This window comes from Rhinolophus ferrumequinum, chromosome 27 (assembly GCF_004115265.2).
Source record: "Rhinolophus ferrumequinum isolate MPI-CBG mRhiFer1 chromosome 27, mRhiFer1_v1.p, whole genome shotgun sequence".
Lineage (NCBI taxonomy): Eukaryota > Metazoa > Chordata > Mammalia > Chiroptera > Rhinolophidae > Rhinolophus > Rhinolophus ferrumequinum.
The window spans coordinates 18,303,571-18,329,562 of record NC_046310.1 but is presented as its reverse complement, the minus strand read 5'-3'; the positions used below and the strand labels follow the sequence as shown (position 1 = coordinate 18,329,562).

The following is a 25,992-nucleotide window of genomic DNA, read 5'->3' as shown; positions in this document are numbered from 1 at the left end:
CATTCTCCCTCTGTGACCTTCAAGTTTTTTTCTCATCCATACACTGAGGGTTTAGACTCAATAGATGGTGGCTCTCCATCTCATGGGGGAAATGTGTCTGTGGGGGATCTAGTACGAGGTGTGTATCAACGAATATTTCCTAATTTTATAAAGGACTCAATGATGCAAGTCATTTCTGCTGTACATAAATTATATTGGCACGGACTGAGTTTATCCTTCCGTTGGAAAAGGACAGGTTGGAATTACAGATAACCCTGAGGAGTTACTCACGAATCCGAATCGTCATCAATGGCCTCTCTTACCTGCTTCAGCCCCACGTACCAATATTGAAGAGTTACAGTGATTTTTGAATCACCTTTTTTTTTTTAACTTCACCACCAAAGTTTTTGGAGGGCTGTCAAGATCAAAATCTGAGTGGATTCTATATATGACCAACATTCAAGGTAAATATCTCGATAAAGGGGAAGTTTGCAAAACCTTTGGACTAGACCTTCTTCCAACTCTAATATTCTATAATTTTGAAATGTCTCTCTGTGGAAAGCTGGAAGAAACTGTTTCTTTCACAATCACAGCAGATTGTTTCTGGATTAAACTAGGATAGAAATAAGAAGTAACACATGAGATGACTATATTTTAAATTTTCACTGCTGAAATTTGAGTTCTGAAATTCCTATTTGAGAAAGAGAAAAGTGCATCCTTTCACACTGGGGAGCTGGCCCGGCACTCACAGTTAGGCCGCAGGGCCCTCCTGGGGACACAGTCAATTTCAGAGCATCGACGTCAGACAGGGCCACTCTGGGACTGTCCCTGATGGATCAAGACAAAAACAAGGCCCTCCATAATCGTGTCTGAACATGACAACAACATGAGCATTGTCCAAGCCACAAAAATGACCAAACCACCAACATGACCAAATTGTCCCCACTTCATTCCTTCCCCCCGCCCCCCGTCTCTTGCAGCTAGCAGCTGTGGCAAATATGAGTGATAGCTGCTTCTTTACCCATCACAGCTTGAGCCTTCTTCTTCCTTCATAGATAAGATTTACTAAGATACCTACTCATGGAATTTACCCAGTTTCCTGACCACATCAGATCTAGAGCAAAGCCATTCTTCCTTAAACCCTTTCCAAATCACCAAACACAAGCCCAACCCCTGTAACATCTTTCTATCCCCTTTCACTGAGATGCCCGCTGGTTGGCCACGCTGTGCATTTCCCTTCACTGTCATGGATAATACGATAAATCCTATTCACGCCTATTCAATGACAGGCGTGTTCCTGGTCGTCTTTGGCTGGAAAGCATTAACACATTCAAAGTTAAACTAGTCTCAGGAAAATTAACCAAATGGACAATATTAAGTGCTTTCTGTCTCTCACCAAGAAACCCAGAGACTTCTTAAAGCAGGATGTAGTTTACCTTGATACTTTTGCAATTATACAGGGTTCCACTGTCATGCTGGGACTCAGGTCCCGCTTCCCGCACAAGAACGCAGCATACGGTGAGACCAAAAAGGAATACCCATGGAGCCATAGATAGGGGAGTCATACATACCACTGTATTCTTGCTGGCGGCTGGGTTGGAGACACAGGAAGCAAACATCCGCCAGAACCCCAACAATGGGTCTTCCTGCACCCCAGTGTCACTGGTGGCCAGGTGAGACACACGAAGCAGGAGCTGCAATCCGCTGTTCCCTTCTCTGCCTGCCAACCAGCCCCACTTGCTAACTGCAATCCGCCCTTGCTAGCTCAGTCACGGCAGTTATATCAGTGGCCAATGGCCAACTGGTTCCAGCTGACGGCCATCTACTACCCAAGCCAGCACCTTTCCACGTGAGGCCGAGAGCCTGGAAACTGCTCTCTGGGACTCTGTCCCCACAGAGAGTGTTCCACTCAGCTTCTCAGCGTTTAGAAATACCCAAGCAGTAGTTGTCCAATACACACCATAAGCCCTAAGCGATTTTAAAGACCTAAACAGGTGAATCTGAATCATCTGAAAGCACCGCCATCAGCTGGAGGATGGGGGGAGGTGGGTGGAGCAGCAGAGTACAGCGTGCAGGAGAGCAGACTGCACAATTCCCGGGGGCTCCACTTCCCTGACTGCCAGGAGAATAAAACCCTCTGGAATCGTGCGGCATGGAAATCCTGCATCAGATACAGTGTTAGGTGCAAAGGAGCTAGGAACGTTGAGAGAGTTTCACTTGATACAAATATTAACGGAAGGGCATCTGAATTGTCAATCAGCTCTGAAGCCTTAACTGCTGAGGTGAGGAATGCAAAACAATCTTCACAAAGGAAAACACAACCTCCAAATCCTTTATGCTGCCATGGTAACTGGAGCTCACAAATGATGCAATTGTAAAGGCAGCCGGGTATGTGCACATGTGACTATTAGGAGCAGGGGGATGGGTGGGGTGAGGGCAAGATCCTACCATGAGGGAAGTGGGAAAATGTACGTTAATCCTGGGAACAGAAATAAAATTGGTCACAGCTGTTAGCTGCAAGAGACGGGAAGAAGGAATACAGCGCATGTTACTTTTGCATGATGTCTTTCATCGGAGGTTATTAAAACCCACTTCACTGTCATTAATTCATTCCTCGAGCAACACACTGAGGGTGCCGTCACTCATTTTATGGGCAATATGGTCAATTCAGTGACTCATGATTAGGAGAGAAAGGAATAAAACATTCCACAGCAACTGGCCGGAGCACTAAACATCACAAACTTGTTTGAGCTTTTAAATCCTCCTTGACCAAGATTTCTGTAACTTTATTCAATAAAGTTTGACATGAAAAGAAATTTTGTTTTCCCCTCAGAATGGGACTAAATGAAAACAATTGGGGCATCGTGGTAAACGGTATGGGGGAGTTCCCTGTGCTAGTCTTGCAATTTATCTGTTACAAACTTACAACAGACTAGAGCATCTGTGCCTAATGCGAGGTTTTCTGGCTGTCCCGTGCATGGCTATGGCCAGTGCCCAGTCCAGGGTTTTGCCCACAGTACGTGCTCAACCAATGCTTGTTGAGTGAATAGTAGACACTTGGTGAGTGGTAGCAACTGTTAATAAGTGTAGCCTGCCAATGCCTTCTCACTAAAAGTACCAATTAAGCAGCTCCAACAAGTCCTGTATCAGAGTACGTTCTCTAATGACTTCCTTGGTCCCTAATGTTCTTTCACCACACATATCTTCTGAGTGCTTATTGGATGCATGGAACGGTGCCAGATGCCGTGTTTTCAGGGTTGATTACTATGCAGCGCCTGTGCTTGTTGAATTTACAGTCTGGTGGAGTAGACAGACGTGAGCCAAGCATCTCCCAAATGGGAATGGACCTGCAACGGGGACAAGAGCTGTGGAAGGAGGATACAAGGTGCTCAGAGAGCCTGGGCAGGGAAAAAGAAGAGGTAGGAAGAATGAGCCACATGTAACGAGCAAAGAAGAGAGTAGGATATCACCAACCTGAAGAAGTGGATGGAGACTGTAAGGGAGGGAAAATGAATTTCCTTCTATTCTTCTGAGTTCTTGGCAGACACCTCCTATAATAAAAGACAAATTAACAAGAGAAAAAAATTTGTTGGCCTGTGTATCTCATGTATACATGGGAGATGACCAAGAGAAATGAGTACCTTAAAGAGGTGGCTTAGAACTCAGGCTCAAACACCATCTTAATAGGGAAAGAGGAGGGGGATGTAGGCCTCTTGGGGGAGATGAAACCGTTTTTAGGAAAGACTAGTGGTCCTTTAGAAGAGTAGATGTGAGGTATGATGGTTGGTGACAAATTGTGTTTGGGTGTGCACTTCTCATCTCCTCTCCTGTGATTAGAGTGAATCTTCCCTGGTTGATGAAACTCCTAAGGAGGAGATTTATGACAACTGAGCTCCTGTTGGAGGATCTGCCTTTAGGCAGACAGGAGGGGTTCAGAAAAAGCTTCTCCCTGCATTTGCTGGTTTTCAAGTGTCTATAGCTCAAGATAGTCAATATGCTAAGTGTCCTATTTGGAGGTGGCATGTTCTGCTCTCCTCCCCAGGCCAGCTCAGGCCTTGCCGTCAAAGTCATGGAGTTGCGTTTTAATGTCAGAGCAGGGGGAACCCACAGGATCCCAGCCCCAGGAGCAGCCTGACTGGACTCGCACCCTTTTTAAAGACCTCTCAGCTATTGTCAAAGTCCAAATATCTTTCCACTGAGTCTTACTGGCACACTCTTTGGAGGGACAAAGGTGGAATTTTTAAAAACTACCAGAACGTAAAGGTAGCTTCCATTTATGACAGTCCTGTGAGTAGCCGTTTGCACAGAAGCCCAGCTGGCTAACTGTCTAGCAATAGTAGCTAACGTTTATTTAGTGCTTAATCTTTCTTTGTTAGGCATTATTTTATGCTCATTACACACATTAACTCATTAAATGTCCATTAAGTCTATGAGGTAGGTGCTTTTTTTACCTCCATATTTACCGATGAGGGTTCTGAGGCTTAGAGAATTTTCAGTAGCTTTACCAAAGTCACAAAATGGGGAAACGTGATTCACATCCCAGCAGACTGGCTCCCAAGCCAGTGATGACAGTGAAGGGGTCAGGGTATGCCACCCTGAAATACAGCATAGGGAGTGTTGGCATATGGATTATTTTTGGCTGAAGGCAACTGAGATTCAACAGGCAAGGAAGAGCTCTCTGCCCTCCCTTATCTGCCTAAAAGCTGGCCATAAATTTCCCTTTGTGAAGGTGCCCCTGTCAGTGTAACAAAGTGAACCGCTCCTCTCTCTCTCTCTCTCTCTCTCTCTCTCTCTCTTGTTCTTTCTCTCTCCCACTCTCCCCCGACCAGAACCTCAGGACCAGACTCAGACCCACTGGGGAACAAAGAGATCTGGATATTTGGCCTCTTCCTAAGACCCCATCTCTTGCCAAACCCCTTCACCAGTCCCTGGACACACAGGGCCCTTGAACTTCTGGCATGCTTAAGACGGATTTGAGAAAATGTAGAACACGCGCATCTACTCAGGTCGGCACCATCTGTTTTTTTCTTTCTTATGGGGCTGTGGCCTTCTTTTCTTTTCTTTTCTTTTTTTTTTAATTGGGGAATATTGGGGAACAGTGTGTTTCTCCAGGGCCCATCAGCTCCAAGTCATTGTCTTTCAATCTAGTTGTGGAGGGTGCAGCTCAGCTCCAAGTCCAGTCACCGTTCTCAATCTTAGTTGCAGGGAGCGCAGCCCACTATCCCATGTGGGAATTGAACAGGCAACAAGGTTGTTCAGAGCTCGTGCTCTAACCTACGGAGCCCTCTGGCCGCCCCAGGTCAGCATCGTGTCTTGATTAACAAACCTTTCCTTGTTCCAAACTCTGATCTATCGAATACTGGGCATTTGAAGGACTGAACACACAGGCTTTGTGACTGCAACACCAGGAGGAGAGCAGCTCTGATCACCGGAGATGGATGGATGAATTTGCATACAGACTTTAACTAAACTAACCCTATCTTCCATGAGTTTCCCCAGATATTTCCTGGTCCCTTCATGATTTATCATTCCTTGAAGCCCAAAACCCATTCCTTTGTCAAAATGGTCTATAAGCCTCCAAGTGTAACGACGTTTTTGAGTTGCACTTCTTTTCTATGAACTCCCTCATGCATGTAAATATGAATAAAATTCGTATACCTTTTCTCTTGTTAATCTGTCTTTTGTTATTTTAATTCCAGGCTCCCAGGGATTGAACCTAGGAGAGTAGAGGAAAAGCTTTTTCTTCCTTACAGTGGTAATGGGAGTCTAGATCACAGAGGGATTGGGTGGGTCACACAACCATAGGATCCACAGGTCCCCGGATCCCAAACCACCATGAAAGCACTTTGGTGACAGAAAATAACCACAAATTAAAACATATGACAAATACAACTTAAAAACAAACCATCCCCCAAAACTGACTTGGATTCTGTTTTCACAACCCTGGTTTCTCTTGTCACTGTGAAGAAGGTTTCTGTAGAAATTGAGGGGAGTTCAGCCGCTGGCCCCTCATCCTTGCTCCCTACCCGGGGCCTGCTCCATGCCCCTCCAGCCTATTGGGGCTGGAGCTCCTGGAACCCAGCACCCAGGACACAGCCCCACACCAGGTGTAGGTGGTCCCTTCCCAGGCACTCTTGGGAGCCTCAGGTTCTCCCAAAATCTGCATTTTCCTCTGTTGTCCCCGCCAGCTGCCTGCCCTGGAGGTGAATTCTTTTTGTCTTGCTCTCTTACCCTGAGGCACTTCTGTGGAAGGCTTACCCTGACTTCCTGGACCACAGTCACAGCTGATTCAGGGTGTAGATGACACCTATAAATCGATATACAACAGTAACTGTCAGCAGGGCTGAAACCATTGTGGGTGTAAGAAATGTCCAAACCTGTAGAGAATTTTTATGAGTTTATTGCAGTCAAACTGATGACAATTGTCAGGAAGCAAAATCTCAACAAATAGAGAAAATGCTCCACAGACTGGCAGTTTTGCATCTTATTTTATACATTAGACTCAAAGGAAGGGGTGTAGAGAAGGTTACATGAAATCCACTGGTGGTAGTTTAAGGGGAGCGGGGAGAAAGCAAAGTGGGGAAATCTCTGGGACTGGATAAAAAGTGAAAAGGAGACACATACTTCTTTTACATTGGTGGGTACAAGATAGTTAATACTTTATTACAGCACATAGAGGTGTTATTCAAGAAACAAGGTAACAATGAGAGTTTCTCTGGTGCTGCGTTGCGGGTTGTGTCCTGAGGGTTCTGGAAAAAGGGATTACTCTGACATTCCAAGGGTATGTTATCTTAACTGCAAAAAGACAATAGACAGGCTCATCACTTAAGGTGAAGATTGACCTTTATTAAGGAAGTTACAGGCCCAGGATGTGACTACCCCCGTGACCTGCTTTTAGTTAGGAATTTTTATTCAGACCATCCCATGTGGTTAATTTCAGTCTCTGAGTTTGTAGGGCCCACCATGTTGGGCTCCCCTGAGCTTGTCACGTTTCGTATGTGGTCCTTTTTTGTCCACACCATCAAGCTCTTAGTTAAAATAAGACAGTGGCCATTCTAGAATTCTAGGTCAGTGGTTCTCAAAGTGGCCTAGTGTTATCACCAGACCTGCAGGCACAGGTCACCTGAGAACCTGTTAGAAATCCTCAGGCCCCTCCCTAGATTTTCTAAATCAGAAACCCTTAGGATGAGGCCCGGGAATCTTGTATAATAAGCCCTCCAGGCGAAGTTGATGAATGATGACACAGCCACTAATCCAGCCCAGGTCCAGCAAATGGTGGCCCAGTTGGCCAAATCCAGCATGCCACCTGTTTTTGCACAGCACACCAGCTAGGAATGGTCTTTACGTTTTCCAATGGTTGGGGAAAAAATATTAAAAAGCATGATATTTCAAGATGTGTGAAAAATTATTTTAAATTCAAACTTTGGTGTTCACAAATGAAGTTTTATTGGTACACAGCCATGCCCATTTATTCACATATTTCCTCTGGCTGCTTTTGAGCTACAATGGCAGAACAGTAACAGACGCCATGAAGCCTAAAATATTTACTATCTGGCTTTTTGGAGAAAAAGTTTGTTGACCCCTGCTCCAGGAAAAGCTATTTTGAAATCCACAATGTTTGGTGAGGTGTGGCAGTTGTCAGCTGCACCCCAAACATAGGCTAGTTACACGGGTGGAAATGGTCGCCCCAGACTTCTCTGAGTAGAAGCCATTTCTGTGCCAAGCAGTTAATTTAGTTATGTCTCTAAAAGATGCTAAAAATGGCACTGGGATTAAGAAAAGTTTCCAAAGACCCATCCAGTCCCACATCCAAATAAATAAATCTGGCTTTCTCAGCCCCAAATCTTTGCTTTCATTGCTGGAAATTTTGACAGATATGTCCAGCTGCTATTTACCTATGTCTCTATAGGGAAAATATGGGGCAGGGAGGGGGGTGCTTTTCTTGGTCTAAATAGGAGTATCCACGGAAGAAGACTCGTGAGGATAGAAATCCTGAGGGTCTGAGGAAGGATAAGCCTCCATGAGTTAGAACCCAACTAACTATACTCAGCTGACAATGAATGAAAAGCCACGCAGAGAAGCACTAGTCACTGAAACACACTGCACGCAGTGTGGGGAGGGGAGGGGCAGGGCACACGTGAGGAAACTCCAGAAAACATAAATCAAATCTGTCTGTAGCTCTCCGTAGAAGGAGTCGAGTCCCAGGAAACCAGGCCAGGCAGGGAGTTAGATCATGGAGGACCTCATGTAACATGCCGCGGAAGTGAGACTTTATCCAGTGTCTAACTGGGGATCGTGGGAGTGCTGTGAGAACGAGGGAGGCACATTTCTTTAATGGCAGCTTGTATGAGGCTCTGGGGATACAAACTAATGTTCTTGCCCATAAAGAAATCATGGTCTAGTGGGAGAAACAAGTCTGTAAAGAAAGCATTTTAATACTTAAATTTTAGAATTTTAAATTTAATATTAAGATTTTTTAAAGTTCGTGAATCCAAGAGCAAGGCACCTCAAATTTGGACATGCAGGTACCCAAGCCCCCTGCCTCCCAACCTCCCACAGAAATGTGGCTTCAGTAGGTCTGAGTAGGCCCAACCACAGGGGGTGACTGTGCGGCAGGAAGTCTGGGAGACCAAGGGGACAATGCACCCCCAGAAGAGGGCAATTCAGACAGAAGGGTCAGCTATACCAATCCAGGGCAGTTGTGTCTGTTCAGGGAAAGCCAAGTTTATTGTGATGGGCATTTAAGACTCCTGCAGGTGACGTTTGTGAAAAAGACTGGCTTCTGGAACCTGACCAAGCTTTCCCCTTTCCTGTCTGGTGACCTTTTTTTAATCTCCCACCTCTCAGTGTCTTCATTGCCAAAGTGGGGACTATAATTGTACCTACCTCACAGGATTATTGTGAGGTTTAAATAAAGCCTTTCATGGAAACAGTTTAGCACAATGCCTGGCTCATTGCTGCCAATAAATTGTACACTATTAGGATTTGTGGGGGAGGCAGAAACTTTCCTTTAGCCTTCACGGTTCTTTCAGCTGATATAATAATTAAATTTACATGAGATAGACTAACAAGAGAAAATAACCAAATTTACATATGTATGTCTGTGAGAGTCAGAGACCCCACATGCAGGAGAGATTCAGAGACAGAAAGAGAAAATGTATATGTAAGACATTCTGAGCTAAGGACAGGTAAGGTACCTTGGGGGCTTCAAAGGGTCATTGCAGGAGGATGAGAAGAGCAGATATTTAGTAAATAGAAGTTCGTCCTGCCCTATAGGTGGGTCAAAAGAGGTTGTCTCAGATAATCTCTTTTTATGGGTAAGGCCCCTAATTCAAATTCTTCTAGGTAGTTAAGGAGGGGCAGAAGTTTCTTCTGAGCCCACAGCTAAAGTTGCCTTTATCTCAAAATGATCTGCATATCACATGTTATGGTGACTCGTTCTGAACTCCCACAAAACCTTAAACTAATACATTATAATATGTCAATTATATATGAAGTGCCTTCCTCTACCTGCTCAGGGACGTCACGCCTACCAGTGTCCTTCCTGAGTTCATACCTGGCTCACACTGTTCTTACTACATTTTCCAAATTCTTTTTTCTTTACTTAGGTCATCAGCATTACTTAGCACATTGACTGCCATATGGTCAGTATTGAAGTTAAGGTTTGCTCCTTTAATAACCTTAGTAAAAAACGTTTTTCAGACAGATAATATGAATCTGAGTTTGATCTGCAGGTTTATGATTCTGTGCCTTTAGTAACATTATTTGACTTTTCTTAATCTTGGTTTCTTCATCCCTAGAATAGAAATAATAATGTAAAATAATAATAATAATCATAATAAATATATTTCAAGGTCTTAGTGAATATTAACTAAAAGCTCTAGGAACATTGCAGATCCCAAAAAAATGAGTGTCATTGATTAAATTGGAAGGAGCACAGAACTAAGTCAAGGGGTTGCCTTGAATCTTGGATGAGTAGGAGTTTGTCTCTGGAGGGAGGACACTCCAGGCATGAAAAAACATAAGCAACGTAAGCAATGACACTGAAATATTAAAATAATGATGATGATAGTAGTAATTCACAAACAAGAAAGAAAGTGAAAAAGACATGGAATGAGGAGAAAAGGTAACATCTTTGGGTGCCAAAGCAAGGGTTGTTCCCAGAAGGATATAGTACTTAAAGGGAACCATAATATTTAAATTCACAAAACACTGTCCATTTTGTTTTATGATTGCGGCTGGTCACTTACAGTAATTAAAAATTTTCTGTCCCCCAGCCCGGGCACTTCTTTCTTAATATCAATTTCCCTTAAAAGCTGAATCAATTCCCGAAAGATTCTTGCTCGCTGACCATCCTCATTCAGATTCCTGTTTTTTGTTCACCCAGGAGTCTCCACTGTTGATTTTCAGGTGTTAATTCGATTTAGGTAACTGGAAAGCCATTCTAATACTTAGTGTGTGTGAGGCATGGCAGTGGCTGAGCTTTCTGAACTAGGTGTTTGGGGATGAGTAACATTCATGCAGTATTTATCTTTTGGTAAAAGGCGTCATAAAAAGATGAAATAGCAATATCTGGGATGTATTCCTAGAACTTCTCTACTTTTATCCCTCCTCCGACTTCCTTTCCCATGTGGTAGTCTGTGGTCCTTGCTCCCCAACCCTGCCCCCAGAATCCATCTGGACCACTTGTGCCTTTATAGGGGTTCCAGTTGCCATGGAAACATCTGGATTTGGGAGGACTGTGCTTTCCTTTGTGATGTGTTATTGCTCTCAAGTTCTCAGCACTTGTTTTCTGTGGGCTGGTTAGAACTCATGTCTAGGGGACACATTTAATGTTCTAGCAACGCTTTCCCCAACATTTATATCTGATCTCCCCCTTGGCTAGAGCTAGCTATTTTAGAAGTTTCAGATACACCCTAGGAACTTTAAATTTGGAGGAATTTATGTTTGTTGGCCACAAACTGCTTGGCTATTTAACAAAGAGGTCTTGGCGGCACCTGGTGGTATTTGTCAACTCTCCACGTCTGTCTGTAGAGTACCCTCAGATTTTGAACTAGTTAGAATTTCCTGGGCACAGGAAACAATTCCAGGGGTGATCCTGTTAGACGGAAACTTGCTGCCTTTGCGATTTCATCGCTGTGCCGAAACTTATATAAAAGATTTCAAAACTTGGAAACTAAAAGTGTACTGATTCTTCGACAGTAACCTGGCTCAGAAGGACTTCATGTTCTGAAGCAAACCAGAGATTTTTCAGTTGAGGACACTGACCAGATTAAATAACCCCCGAGACCCATAGGGGCAGACCCTACTTTTGAACCCAGGTCAGTGTGATGACAAAGCCCCAGCCCTTCCCAGGACACCACACTGTCTCTTAACGCACTTCTGGGTCAGGTATGTGCTCAAACAATTGAAACAGGATGGATCAGATGAAGGACAATGACTGCCCTTTTCTGAGGAGGGCGGTGTTTCCACCCAAAAGATCTAGACCTGATAAATTGCAGATTTGGATTCAGTAGTTCTGGGGAGGGGCCTGAGATTCTGCCTTTGTAACAAGTCCAAGATGAGGCCAGTGCTTGTCTACAGGCCACACTTGGGGTCTAGAGTCCAGTGGCTCTGACATGGGGACAATTTTGCTTACCCCACCCCCCCCACCCTGGGGACATCTGCCAACATTTGGAGGCTTTTGGTATCATTATTGGGAGTGGAGGGCAGTTCTACTAGCATCTGCCCTCCTCTCCTAATAATGGGTAGAGGCCAGGGATGCTGCTAAACATCCCCGATGCACTTGGCAATCTTCCACAACAAAGAATCGTTAGCCCGAATGTCAATTGCACAGAGGCTGGAAATCCTGCCCTAGAGCTCCAGTCCTCTAACCTGGAGAGAGTTTGCCAGAAATTGGTGTGGACTATTTACTTTTGTTCATGAAAGAAAGCAATATACACTTTAAAATCTCCCATACAGATTTTAGAGGCACATGCAGGGTAAGGAGGCGTGGAGAACAGTGACAATGGAGCATGATTAAGATTGCCATGGGACCTGGGGGGAACTCTGTGTATGTGTCTGTATTAAACTCCTCCAAACAAGGGCTTGGCAATACAAAATCAGGGAGCCTCGTAGACTTGGAAACACTTTTCTGTTTATCTCATGTAGCACCAAAAGAACAACAAATGCTACTTCTTTCTGTTATGATTTATCCTCCGGGATATCTCGATGATAAAATTATTACTATAAACCTAGAGTTGGGGGTCAGCAAACTTTTTCAGCAAAGAGTCAGATAGTAACTATTTTAGGCTTTGCAGGTTATATGGCCCATGTCACAACTACTTAGCTTACCCATAGTGCACAAAAGCAGCCAGAGACAATAATAATGAACCCATGGATGTGGCTGCATTCCAATAATACTTTATTTACAAAAATGGGCCCCAGGTCAGATGGCCCACAGCAGAGTTTTGCTGATCTCCAGTCTACATGTTCAAGTCAGTGTGGGGTCAGCTGTAGATCCCACGTCTGGTCAGCTGTGACATAAGCAGCTGCATTTTTTTTTTTTAAATCTGCTCCCTTTGGTTTTATAGGGGCGGGCAGAGGATGACTAATGCATTGCAATAGGCACAAAACACAACGGTTTTCCTGCCTGACCCCAGCCCCATGAAAACAACTTAATCCAATTATTTTATTATCTCCCTCTGACGTTGACACCAAGGCTCTGTAATTTATCACCAAGCATTTACCACCTAAGATGCGCTTGGTATTACTGGAAGTCACGGGGAATCCAAAAAGAAAAGTCACAGTCCATGTTCTTAAGGAGTTTGGGGGTTATTATGGTGATAAGACATAGACACACAATCACAGCAACTTCAAATGCCATAGACAGATTATCTGTTAAAGGACAGGAGACATTTGGAAAAAAATGGAACCCGGGTACTTTCTTCTGTTACCAAAATAAATTTCAATTGGTTCAAATACTTAAATGTAAACAAAATGAAACCATAGTGCTAGAAGAGGTATACGTTTTTTTATAATCTTGAAGTTGGGAGTCTTCCTATTGAGGCCAGGAACCTCAAAAACCACAAAGGAAAGATCACATAAGAATAAAAAGTGTCTACATGAGAAAAAGTCTGCCATAAACAAGATCCAAAGGAACTGGGTCATTATTTTTAATACACATGGCATATAAAGAGTTAACTACTCAACCTTGTGAACTAAGAAAAAAAAATCAATAGAAAATGACGACTAGACTAAAAGAAAAGTGGTCATAATTTACAGAAGTACAAATTACCAGTTAATTCTAAATACCTGAGTAGAGGCTAAGAAAGTAAATAAAGGAAAAAAAAAAATGCACACCAAAATCCATTGACCTTCATCACTGTCACACAGGTCCGCTTCATTCTTGGCTTCCTGGGTCACATGCTCTCCAGCTGCTCCTTCTGGCTGCTCCTTCCTGGAACCCATGCTGAGAGATGCCACATGGAACCACTCCAGTCCCAGCTGTGGCAGCCTTGAGTCATCCCATCCCCAGGGTCAGACAAGAAAATGAAGAAGCCTGCACATGACTCCAGCTTCCAGCTGTTCAAGTCACTCCCAGCCTTTCAATTCTTCCAGGCGGAGTCCCAGACGTTGTGGACACTGCGTGTGTGTGTGTGTGTGTGTGTGTGTGTGTGTACTCTAAACTCCTTAACCCCAGACTCCTATGAGCATGATAAAGTCATGGTGGTTTCACCCACTGAGTTTTATCTGGTTGATTATACAGAGTAGGAAAGTGAACAGTGCTCACCACAAACAAGGCAGCTGCCGCCACCCATCTCTAGCCAGAGGTTGACGTCGGAGGGAAGCTACCTCAGGAAGGATCTTGGAGGCCAAACAGAACACAACTGCTCACCCAGCTACACCCCAGGGCAGGATCTCTGTACTTGCAGTGTGGGGACAGTCTTAGATACCGGGATTCAAGAAAGACCAAGGAAACGCAGAAGATTAAGAGGAGGAGGGCCCGCAGCCAGGTACATGTCTGTTCATCAGTTGTGCTGCTCACCCAGACACCCCACCGTGATCTGCGCTCCCCGCGCCGCTGCACTCTCCAGCTTCCACCTGGTTCCCTGTGGGCCACGTGAGTGTAACTGGGCTGTGTGGCTCAAGCACCCAGTCGGAATTGGGCAAGTAGAGTCACTTCATCTAAGACAGGGCACCTAGCAGAGGGCTAGGAGCTTGGCTTCTAAAGCTAGACGCCCTGATCTCAAATCCCAGTAGACGGTGTTGTGTGAATTGGACACATGTTTTTCACCTTTCTGGGCCTCAGTTTCCTCATCTCTAAAATGATGATAACAATAATTAACCCAGAGAGTTGTGATGAGGTGATAATGCATGTAGAGTGATTAGAACAATGCCGGGCACTCGGGAAACACTCAGATGGGTTAAACTACTTTATATGTAACTTTAGAAGTTACAACTTTGCATAAACCTGTGTGGCACAGACAGTCAAGAATAAAAGAAGAAATAACCGAGTCGAGTGAATGCTGAGGAATATAGCGATAATCTCTAATGACTCAGATAAGCGCCCCCCACCCACCGTGAGCCCCCCCCCCCCGCCCCCCAGGCTCACACGGGCTCCTCACTTCCAGAGCCAGTCCCATCCGCAGGCCCAGGTTCTCTATGACTGAGCATCCACGGGGCTCCGGCCGCACCAGGTGACACCAAATTCCAGGGTCTGCGGCCTCCACCAGGAAGACACTTCGCCATCGCACAGAACCACCGCATGTGAAGCCACCTCTTACCCAAAATATCATTATTTACAAAACTCCCAGGGGCACCGCGTTTTCCCAGAGAACACAGGGCATGCGCACTAAAGGGGACAGGGCGCCGGCCTACCTGTCCCGTGGGCGCGGCTCCTGCGGGGCGGCCCTGCTCCCGTGGGTCCACCGCGCACAGGAGGAAGCCGCTCGGTTGGTCCCGCAGCTGGAGAGGATGGCAGGGCCCGCCCCGCCGGCTGCGCCATCCCTGGCGCCTCGGGGCCCCTCAGCCGAACATCTCCTGGGAGGCGTAGGTCATGTACACGAAGCCGTCCTCGTCCCGGTAGTCCCTGTAGATCTCGGCCATGGTCATGCTCATGCTGACCGTACTCTTGCTGTTCACTAGCAAGTAAAAGGCTTCAGTGGCCCCGAGGACCATGTGGCTCCTGGCATGGGGAGAGGGGCAGGAAGGGAGAAAGCTAACCTGGTGGGAAAGGGCATGGAGCCAAAGCCTTACCTCCGGTGGCCACTGTAAACACGTCCATCCAAGATGCCCACCTCCCCACTCTGGTGTGTCTCCTCAAAATTGAGAATCACCCAGGAGAGGCCTGTTGAACATGCACATTCCTGGGCTGCAGCCCACAGCATTTGGTTTAGTAGATCTCAGAAGCAGCCTAGGTAGGAATCTGCAGGAGTGTGATGCTCAAGACAGCTGAATTGCTCCCTACTTCTTCCGCAAAAAAGGGCAGGCGTTCCCATCATGGACTAGGAGACACACCAACACAAAAATGCTAATGTGGAAGCCCCTCTTTGCTCTGAAATTAAAGGTAAGTATTTCCCCAGAAGTACAAAGGGGATCCCAATTTCCTTCAGCATCTCATATTACACAGCCTTGGGGGACCTTTAGAAGCAATCTACTGCCTCTCACTGTGCTCTTCCTTCCCCCTGCCCTTCTTCCCCTAACATCAAGGAGATAGCAAAGCAGTCAAATTTGACTGGACACGCTTTACAAGTCAAGGTCAATCTAAGTCCTGATTCACCCTGGAGTAGAGGACAGCATGACAACGTTACACTCAGGTAAAGGCTCAGCCTGGCCTGAAGCGCATATCCATTTGCTCTGCTTGGGGGGGCAGGCACAGCCTGCCCACTTCAGCCTCAGAGGTCAGGTGAGCTAGATCCATGCAGCCGTGGGAGACGGGGGTGGCTGGAGCCTGAGTAATTATACAACCAGCGAATCCCTTCCAGAATAACCCCAAAGATTTTAGCTCACAATTGCATGAGTGGTCTTTGGATAAAAAAGAACTGTTCTGCAACGGGAAGGGGTAGAGCTGGGAGGGAGTGTGTTGCCATTAGCTCTGAAGGAAGCTCTGTTTCCGGAGTCTGTACCTCCATTTCCTGTCTCTGCCATGCTCCCTTGTTATGAGGGTTGTGGCTTACCCCCTGGGGGAGAAGGCCGAGGGCAGGAATTTGTTCTATTCTGTCCACTGCTGTGAACACAGAGCCCAGAGAACACTCAGGACATAGTTGGTGCTCAATAAACACTGTGAACATCAAACGTGCGGATTGGGGTGTGGGCGAGGGGTGGTGGAGAAGACAGGAAGGCCCCTGACTAGGAAGGGGGGAAAGAATGCCTCTCAGAACTCAAAGGCTTGTTGGAGGAGGGAGGTCATCTACTGTTGCATCAAGTTGTTGGGATCTAATTCTTATTCTCGTTCTCCCTCAGTTGCCTGCAGTCACTAAGCCTCCCTGAGGAGAGGAATCAGAATAATCTTACTTATTGAAACAAATAGAACAGAGATTAACATATTTATAATGAATTCTTGAAGAAATAAGCTGCAACAGTTATCGGGTTTCCAAGGGCTGGCCCTTCCAGACTTCACCCTGTGAAGGATTACCTACCAGGTCATGTCCACATTACTCCCCAGTCATTTGTATTGAATCCATGGGTCAGGTGACACCACTTCACTGTCTTCAGCTTTAAAAGTAGTTACTACCTCTTTGCTGTGCCCTAACCCAAGGGAGGAATGTGTTCTGGGGACACCTTTGTGTCCCGCTTCTCAGACTCTGAGCAGTGTGGGGAACATTTGCCTTTTGTAGAGGTCTCCACTCCCCAGGCTCGCACACTCCAACAAGGTGCCGTGTCTCTACTGGGAAAACACTGGCCAGGTTTTCCACACTATTAGGAAGAAAGGATCTTCTGGACTCGTTTTGGAACCAAGACTACTTTAGGAAATTCTTAGAAATGTTAGCAGCTCTGACTGTCTTTAGATTTGTTATCTCAGAGGTTCTCCCACCTGTTTAAAATAGATGAATTCTCAGAGCATCTTTTCTGGGCACTGCAGAACCTACAAGGTGGTGAGTCACAAAGAAAATCCTTTCCCTCTCTTCTTCTGGGACGCCACCCCACCCCCCTATCCTCAATACCAAACAAACTATCAAAGCAAACAGAAGAAGCCCAGGACCATGCACACGTCCCCACGAGCACCGTGTCACCTACCGTATGATGCTGAGGAACTGGGCCACGGTCAGCTCCTGGGGGACCAGGAACTTAGTCTTGTCCAGCGGGGGCAGGAACTTCTCCCTGGAATAGCGCTCCACTACCACCTGTCGGGAGTTTCCGCCCTTAAGAATGTGACTCAGAACTCTCAGTATCTTAGAGTCTTACAACAGGGAGACAGAGAGAGTGGGTTTTTTGTTCCTGTTGTTGTTATTATTATTATTTTTTTTCCCAAGCAACAGAATAGTGTACCCCTTTTCCAAAAGTACAATGGAGTCTTACCGGGATCTTGTTTGGGAACTTTGCCCGGATTCCAGCCACTTCCTCTTGTCTGGTTGCTGTGAATATTTCAAGTACAAAAGAGTAAGGAAACGGCGAGAGCAGTCTGTATCCTTTTCCTTCTCTGTCTGGCAACCCAGACAGCTACCCGAGAACTTTACCTAAGCTCTTCCTCTGCTTGAATGGTCTGAGGCTTGGGCTTTTCTGCGGAGTCTGCATTTTGCTCAACAGCCCTGTCTGTGTCTGGCTTAAAAAAAAAAAAAAAAAAAATCCACAGCCAGGACCTAACTCATTCCTCCAGCTGCTTCCAACCCGCCTGCAGGAGGCTAAAGGAGGCCCTTATGTAGGGCTGTGTGACATCAGCCCTTTCCCTCTTCTTTACCCTCCCCCTCTCCCCCTCGCTGGGCAGGAGGAGGTCAGTTCTGAGGATTGAAACGGGACAGCCACCTGCTTATTGGTCAGAGAAAGTCACTTTGCTCAGGATCAGTTCAAGATAATTTTTTTTGCTGGAGAAATTAGGGTTCATAATAAAATCAGTGACTATGTAATCAAACAGCATAGTTTGAGGCTGAGAACTCTGGAGAGGTGGAACTGCCATTTGCAGAGGACCTTTTCGTACTTCAGTAATGAACCATCTTGAAGGAAGGCCAAGATGGATCCACCTGATGCTGAAATAGGCTATGTAAGTCTCACAACAGTCCTTGCCATTTTTCTCAGCGAGAAAACTATGATCAGAAATGTTAAGGAATTTGCCCAAGGTCACACAGCTAGTAAGAGAGGCAGCTGGGATTAAAACCCAGATTTGGTACCAAGTAGTGCTACACTCCAGTATATTCTGTTATCTTATCTTCTCTGCAATAATGGAGGAAAGGAAGCACAGTTATTACCCCCAAGGTCTCCCTTTAAGAGACAAGGAACAGAAGCCAATAGAAGTTAACTGATTTGCCTGGGCCAAATGGCTGGGAAGACACAGTTCTCGCAGGACCCAGAGTCCAGGGCTTGTCTCTGATACATATGCCATTTAGCTGGACCTTTAGACTCAGAATGAACAGAAGGAGTATGTGTCCTTCCTTCATTGATTTCCCAGCAAGGTCATTCAACAGAGTGAGGAGGCTTCAAATGAACAGAGTGCCGTAAAGGAAGATGATGGTAGGTCGTCCACATTTGCTGGGTGAATCAAAGGGAGCAGCTCTCAGAGCTTTAAGTTAGTGATCAGGAATGGACATCAAGTGATTAAGTGATGACATCACTGAAGAGAGGCGTGGCCTCACCCTCTCCCATTCTCTGTCTCTCTGTCTCTCTATCCTTGTCTCTCGATAACAAAGAGCAGGTATATAGTGCAGTTCTGGAATCTCGTGGCTTTCAAATCCATGATCTCATTGAAACGATTGCCTTGTGGGGGTGGGAAGGGCAGGTAGGATGAGCGTTTTGCAGATCCATGTCTACCCAGAATACACTGAGGTGGGGCCAACCCAGACCGTCCACTTCCCAGGGGTGGCTCCACATCCTGGACCAGGAAAAACTGGTTCCAGGCCTGGCCCTCCCTACTATCACCTCCATTTCTGATCTTGGATAAATTATTTCACTTTACTAAGTATGTTTTCCCTTTTTGCAAAATGATTATTTTTACCTCATTAAAGTGGTTAGTTTTACCTAATTCAGAGTATGTGTATGAGACTTACATGAACTGATTATGTAAAGCAGCTAGTACAGTGCCTGGCACTAAATCTGATGCTCAGTGTGTATGTCTCTCTCCCCACCAGGCCTCTTCAAAGCCCCCACAATCCCAGGAAAGTTCACATGACATCAGGTTTGAAGGCTGAAGGCAATAGCACTGGGTTGGGGACCAGGGAAAAATAACCCCCAGCTGCACTGTTTGGCCAATCGTTATTGGGAGGAAACATTGAGACGTTTCCTACCTGCCCGGCATTTCGCTTTCTCCTCTGGCACGTAGGATTATCATCTCGGCCAAGTCTACTTCTCCGGATGTAATGGGGGTGACAGAATAAAGGACTTGGGAAAATATTAAAATGTGGCAATACTCAGAATGTATCATCATTCAGCAGAGGAATGGCTATATTGTTTCTCTTTTGTTGCAAAGTTTCCTTTTTGAGAAGAGCAGAGTGTCCATGGGTACTGTGGGCCCCATCACGGTCCTTGGAACCTAGTTGGCAGAAGGTAACCAAAGACACATAATGTCGCGCCACACAGGTTGTGTAGGGAAGGAGATAGGAATAGCACTGTGGAAAATGGCTGGTGCCAGAGTGCCTAGGCTTGGTCCAGGAGCCCATCTACTGATATTTTAATAAACAAAACCGACACTGCCCATGATGTACAGTGGGAAATATTGCACTTCTTTGTCCTGCACACAAAGCACATGAAACACGAGCTGGCTGAGGCCATGTTGATTCCCTCTACCCTACACTTTCACCCACTCTCATCCCTCTGTCTGACCCATGTACTGGGAAGGGGGCTGGTGACAGGACACATGGAATCCTGGTACAAAAGAGAGTGAGCTAGTAAAATAAGAGGTGGCAGAGAGTGGGACACTTGCTGTTGGGTTAGGGAAGATTTATTCCCCTCCTCCCATAAACACACCTATGCCCCACCCTCCTTTTAAAAGAACAACCAGTCAACTTTCTCTTGCCTCTTCCAGACATGTGACTGTCATGGAAAGCAAAACTTTGACAACGCACCTGGGCTCTACATCTTGCTTACTTAACTTCTTTGAGCCTCACGGTCCTCCTTAGCAGAATGGACATGCTTTCTCATCTCAGAGAGTCGTGTGGAGATGAAAGGTGGGAATCTGCGTGATGTACACAGAGATATGGGTGACAGTAGGAGCTCATAATATGACGTCTCTCATACTGCTCGTGGCCTGTGGAGCTGGGAGCCCAGCCCCCGCTACTCACACTTCCTGAACCTTTTGCAAGAGTTGGCCGAGCTCAGTCTTTCCACTTAGCTCACTGCCTCTCCGCTCCGTAAACCCCTGCAGTCTGGAGTCTGTCCCGACACTAATGCATGCTCTCAGGAGGTCAGCAATAATACACACCAGCACCTCTTTGTAGCCCTTACCTTATTTGATCTTTCGTCCTTCAGCATGTGGCCGTGTGCATTTTCTCCTTCCAACAACTCTCGTCTTTCAGATTCCAGGATTCCATTTTCTTGGGGTTCTTCTCCCCCCACCGTCTCCTCCCTTCTCCAGCTGCCTCTCCCTCATTTGCAGAGCCAGTTCTCCTCAGAACCCCTAAGGAGATAAACAGAATATCCATTTATCCATAATAAATTCTCATTTCTTATGTGAATAGAAACTGTTCTATGTTTCTGGCCCTGTAGCGATCGGTCACCGCATCCATCGCAGGCAGTTGTGTGTAACAGCTGCATCGTCGCTGTGCCCATGGAGCTTTAGCATGAGCCCCCGACGATTGCCATCCTTCCCTTCTCATTGCTGCCCAGGCCCTTGCTATGTGCAAAGTTTAGAGTCACCAGTGCCACTTCTCCTGTCCCTTGATCTTGGCCTTTCCCTGGGCCCACCCAGTCCTCTTCTTGCTCTATATGCTTTCCGGGGATGATTTGAACCATTGCTGAGGAGTTTCCCAAGGTGACTCAGTTTCTCCTATGTGAGTTAAAATAGGCCTGTCCCTTGGCACCTGTGGGTGTGTGGGGCTCGGGGTGACTAGGACAGATCCATCTTGGTTCCTGTCCTGTCCTATTGTGGCTGCTGTCATTCATCCCTCTTGGCTACAAGCTCTGATTCTAGTGGGAAACTGGGTGGACAGTTATGACACCATGGAAGTGAAATGTGCACGTCTAAAGTGAGAGGCCGCTGCAAGCTGGCGGGCTGAGAAGAAGGAAGTCTTCATCACTGTGTCCACGTCAGGGAGGAGAGAGGTTCTGGAGGCTGCCGCAGAATGTCGCATGACTCCTTCAGTACATTGCCTGGACTTGGCGGCTTCACAGGGTCCATGGCGGGGGGATAGGAGATGTATGAGAGTGGCTCCTGCTGTCGCCTGGAGGCCCAGACATCCCGTCCTGATACGACTCACTCAGGATGAGAAGGGAACATCCAGGAGGAATCTCAAGGCAGAAAGCTGAAATTCAAAGTTATGTCATTCCGTTTTATTTTTTGCTTTTTATCATCAAGTGCCCTTTAAAAGGCTGCCTACCAGTAAGACTTGTTTATCTGATCAACATAAATGATTCTGGTTCCCTGTCTCAAATTAGCCACCGAATTATGAAGCCACTTGAACTCACTGTTTGCTTACTGACCCTGTGAAATGGTTTTAATGCCGCCTGTTCTCTTGTCCAAGAACCAAAGAAACCCACAGCAGCTATTCAGTGACTGAGAGGGAGACCCTGCTTGTCTGCACCCTCAGTAGCACAGAGCCTGGCATTTAGCTCATGTGCTATAAATGTTAGATGGATTTACCTGCATGCAAATTGCTACCACAGAAAAGTGCCCTGTCACACAGCGGTGCTGCCTGAAGCCCTGCATGCAGGAAAGGCTAGCTCACATCCAGACGATGTGTCATTACAATCAGGATGAATCGCAGCCTCTTTCAGCAGTGAAATGAGGCTGATGTCCATTGCCACCGTGTGTTGGGCTCCTTGAGAACTGTGTTTAGAGGGGTTAAAACCCAAAAAACATAATCGAGCATTGCATTCCTTTCTTCATAGGGGAGGTGGGATATGCAATAATTTGCTTTTGACTTTTGAGGGGATATCCGGGCATGCCCAAACCACTGAATCCCCAAAAGCTTCACTGATTGGGTAGAGCTTCCGAGTCACTGAAAGATTTATGTCTCCCCTCTGGAATGCATGTGTCTTACAAAGGCTGCCAATGTACACGTTACTTCTTGCTCATCCGATGGGACGCACATCGTATCATTGATATAGGGGACCGAAGCCATATTACTTGGGATGTCTAGACGATCTATTTCTCTTTGGACCATAATATGACAGAGGGTGAGAGAATTAACAACGCTTTGGAGCAAGTCCATTAATGTATATCATTATCTGTTCCAAGTATATGTAGAATGTTTCTAGTTCTTCTAGACAGTGATGGAAAAGAATGCATTTGCAAGATCAAGGCCATATATCGTGTGTCTGAGGCTGTGTTGATATTCTCCAGCAAATATCCTGCGTCTGGCCCAGCAGCTGCGCTTGGGGCTTCTATTTGGTTGAGCTTCCAAGAGTCGTCTCAGCATCATTTCTGTGGCATCATCTTCCAAGTTCCTTGCCCGGTTATCAAATCCATATAATGGGGAAATGCTCCTATTCATTCCCTCTCCGCTATCTAACTTTATGCTCCACACCTTCCCAACACACACAGCTCCCTTAGCACACTTAGAATCAAGGCCCCTCTGTTCTCCCCTGGCTCCAGGGTGCACTTTGGCTAGGTCCTACAGCTCCTTTGAGAGGATCCGCCCCGCCTCTCCTACAGGCTATTGTGCTAATAACCAGGTGTAGGTTACATTGTACCCAGCTGGGTTATATCATAACCTCAGCCAGTTATTAGCATAATGACTAATACGAAAAGTGTGGTATATCCTGAGCAGGGACACGTGTTCTCTTGTAAGGTAGATGTTTCTGCATGATCTTCAGGCAAAAGGACTCACCTTTACCTGGAAAATGCAGACCAGATCTTTCAAGGGAACCTAGGGGCTCAAGATTTTCAAATGCATTGACTCAGATGTACCCACCCCACATCTCAGGTTCCATCCCTTCCTAGCGGGAGCACTGATCTCAGCATAGCAAACGTGCCTCAATTGAGAATTCAACCTTCCCTGGAGTTCAGTCACTCTTAAGATTATATTGTGGCCCTGACCCTCAGCTTTCTCCATCCTCTAGCTGCGAGAGGTGAGAGTCTGCCAAGGGGGCCCCTCTGGATTTCATACTTAGCTTTTAATTGGTGATTCATCCATTTCAGCCTTTCGTTTACATTCTGGAAAACATCATAGTCCCCAGCAATAGCTATGCAATGTCATAGTCCTTATAATTACTCTTTCCTTTTTAGTTGTTAAATGCCTGATACATTGCATCTCCAGGGCACACGGTTCCATCATTTATCACCCCAGGTAATTAGCACTCCCACGCCTAGGGGCGTAAATGCCCCAGACTGGGGACTTGGGCCCTGTGACTTGGCACCCACCAGTCTCCATCACTGCCCTCACTGTCTTCACTCATTGAATGTATCATGCACAAGTGATTGGTCTGGGGGTGGAAACTAACATTATATACATGTTAGTCACTGGGCTGGTTAATTAAATTTCTTATTTAATCCTTCTAATAAAAAAAGACACCTGAAGCTCAGAACACTGAAGTAATTTGGTCAGATTCACTCAGCTGGTGAGATTTGAGCCTATGACGATATTCCACCAAAATATACATTATGACATAATGCTTTTCATGCTAGAGTTTTAAATGTTAGCTTAAAACAAAGTCATCGCTGTCTTAGGGAAAACACTTCCTGAGACGTTCCCCCAGCAGCAGGTTTAGGGCTTCCCACGCCAAGAGCCTCTGCTCCTTGGGCTGAAGGGATCCCTTAACCCCCGCCACCACGACCACCACCGTTCTTTTATTTTAAAATTGAGATACACCTCACATGGAACATTACATTAGTTTCAGGTGTATGCATAACGATTCAATATTTGTATGTATTGCAAAATGATCACCACAATAAGTCTAGTTAACATCCATCACCTCGTATAGGGTTACAACATGGTTTTCTTGTGAGGAGGACTTTAAGATCTACTCCCTTGGCAACTTTCAACTATGCGATACAGTATCATTAACTACAGTCACCATTCTGTATATCACATCCCAGGACTTGCTTAATTTACACCTGGAAGTTTGTACCTTTTGAGCTCCTTCGCCCATTTCACCCACCTGGACCCCTGCCTCTGACAAACACCAATCTGTTCTCTGCATCTATAGCTTGTTTTTTTGGTTTGGTTAGTTTTTGGGTATTTTCAGATGTCAGATATAAGTGAGACCCTACAGTACAGTGTTTGCCTTTCTCTGTCTGATTTATTTCACTTGGCATAACGCCCTCAAGGTGAGAGATCCCTAAGTTCTGATTAACACAGACTGTGCTAGACAGCTCCCCCAAATACAAGTACTCCAGCTCCCAACCACTGTTCACACGTGTACAGCCATTGGAAATAAAGGCCGAGAAGCTCACCCTGTGCCAAACACGCTGCTTCAGGTCCTTGGGTGCCACCTCCCGGCTCAACCAACTGCCAGCAAGCCTGGCTCCTCCTCCTTCCTGACTCTACCTTGCAGGTATTTGTGTTCACCCCCCAACCCTCAGGACCACTGGTTCTCTGCAATGGGAGGCATTCCAGGGTTTACTAATCCCTTAAACACAGGAGCGTAGGAAGAGGAAAAACAATCTAATGTGAAAGAGGAGGGAGCCTGGAAACTGGCTGGTGAAGGACTGCAGGCCTCTGTGGAGAATGGAGCTTATTTTTCCAAGAGCCAGCTGGTTTCTTGTTTCCTGCATCTGTTTCACTCAGGGTCTGCCTGGCCCTGAAGGACCCTGGGCTTCGATCCTGGTAACTAGTAGAAGCCCCACTTTTAGCATCTTCAGAGGTTGGAGGAGGTTGTAACGACGGCCTCCTCCCGGGAAGGTCTACAGTTCTGAAGCCCTGGGATTTCGCCTGGCCTGACCCCTCACATAGTGTAACCCAACTCAGCTGCGTCCTGGCTCCCGGATGCTGGGAGGTTACTTCTTGTCACTGAGCTTCACTTTTCTATCTTTAAAAGTAGAGACAGTTGTTTTGACTTCACAACAATATATTCATTCCTTCACTCCAAAAATATTTATTGGATCTCTATCACATGATAGGTACTCCTCCCACACCCAGTAGGTCCTGGGGATGTAAGAGAAAAGTGAAAACAAACAGGGTCTCTTACTGCAGGGAGCTCAGTGAGGAGGCAGAGGGGGCCAAAAGGAACACACAACTGTGATGCCTGTGGGGAGAGGGTGGGTTACAGGCTCTGCTTTAGTACGAGAAGAGGCAGACCAGGAAGGTTCCCTGAAGAAGGGATATTTGAGCTCATCTTTGAAGAATGAGGCAAAGCAGTGCAGTGCAGGGGGTGGGAGTGGGGTCTGGGGAAGTGTTGGAGGCAGAGGGAACAGCATACATGGACTCAGGAAGTATGAATGGATTCAGCTTATTCTTAACCAACAGTTAGTGAAAATTGTGGGAGATACAAAAATGTGCTTGATACAACCCCCCTCCCTGGGAAAGTAAGAGGGAATCAGTTCTTTTCTGTTTGTGGCCTCAATTGTGCACCACCTGGGCTGCTCGTTTCCGAGTCTCAGGACCACGTTTAAGCCAGAGCTCAGAGGGGAAATGGGTTCTCACACACTCCTCTCGCATGTGGAGAGCATCACGAATGAGACAGGTCACGGGACAGGGTGAACTTAGAACCATCCAAGGGCTGCCAGTCCACCTTTCCTTCATTTATCTTCTTAAAACCTTAGCTTTGGTTCATGTATTTTTTTTAGCA

General features: G+C 46.1%; 1 protein-coding gene across 1 annotated transcript; it reads right to left on the bottom strand.

Moving 5' to 3' along the window:
- Positions 1 to 14,603: 14,603 nt before the first annotated feature.
- MAP1LC3C (microtubule associated protein 1 light chain 3 gamma) lies at positions 14,604 to 17,768 on the bottom strand. Its single transcript, XM_033099749.1, has 4 exons — positions 17,637 to 17,768; positions 17,479 to 17,534; positions 17,197 to 17,303; positions 14,604 to 15,145 (listed from the first exon to the last, which is right to left on the bottom strand). Exons 1-4 carry the CDS (start codon positions 17,692 to 17,694, stop codon positions 14,986 to 14,988), a joined length of 381 nt encoding a protein of 126 aa, XP_032955640.1. The 5' UTR covers positions 17,695 to 17,768; the 3' UTR covers positions 14,604 to 14,985.
- Positions 17,769 to 25,992: the final 8,224 nt, after the last annotated feature.

Bases quoted from the DNA above. Each gene is read 5' to 3' on its own strand.
- MAP1LC3C (XM_033099749.1), bottom strand. From the start codon at position 17,694: ATGCAGACTCCGCAGAAAAGCCCAAGCCTCAGACCATTCAAGCAGAGG. The intron at 17,535-17,636 runs GTAAAGTTCTCG...AAATATTCACAG, and splicing joins CAAGCAGAGGAAGAGCTTAG to CAACCAGACAAGAGGAAGTG. The intron at 15,146-17,196 runs GTAGGTGACACG...TCCCCATGCCAG, and splicing joins CAGTTCCTCAGCATCATACG to GAGCCACATGGTCCTCGGGG.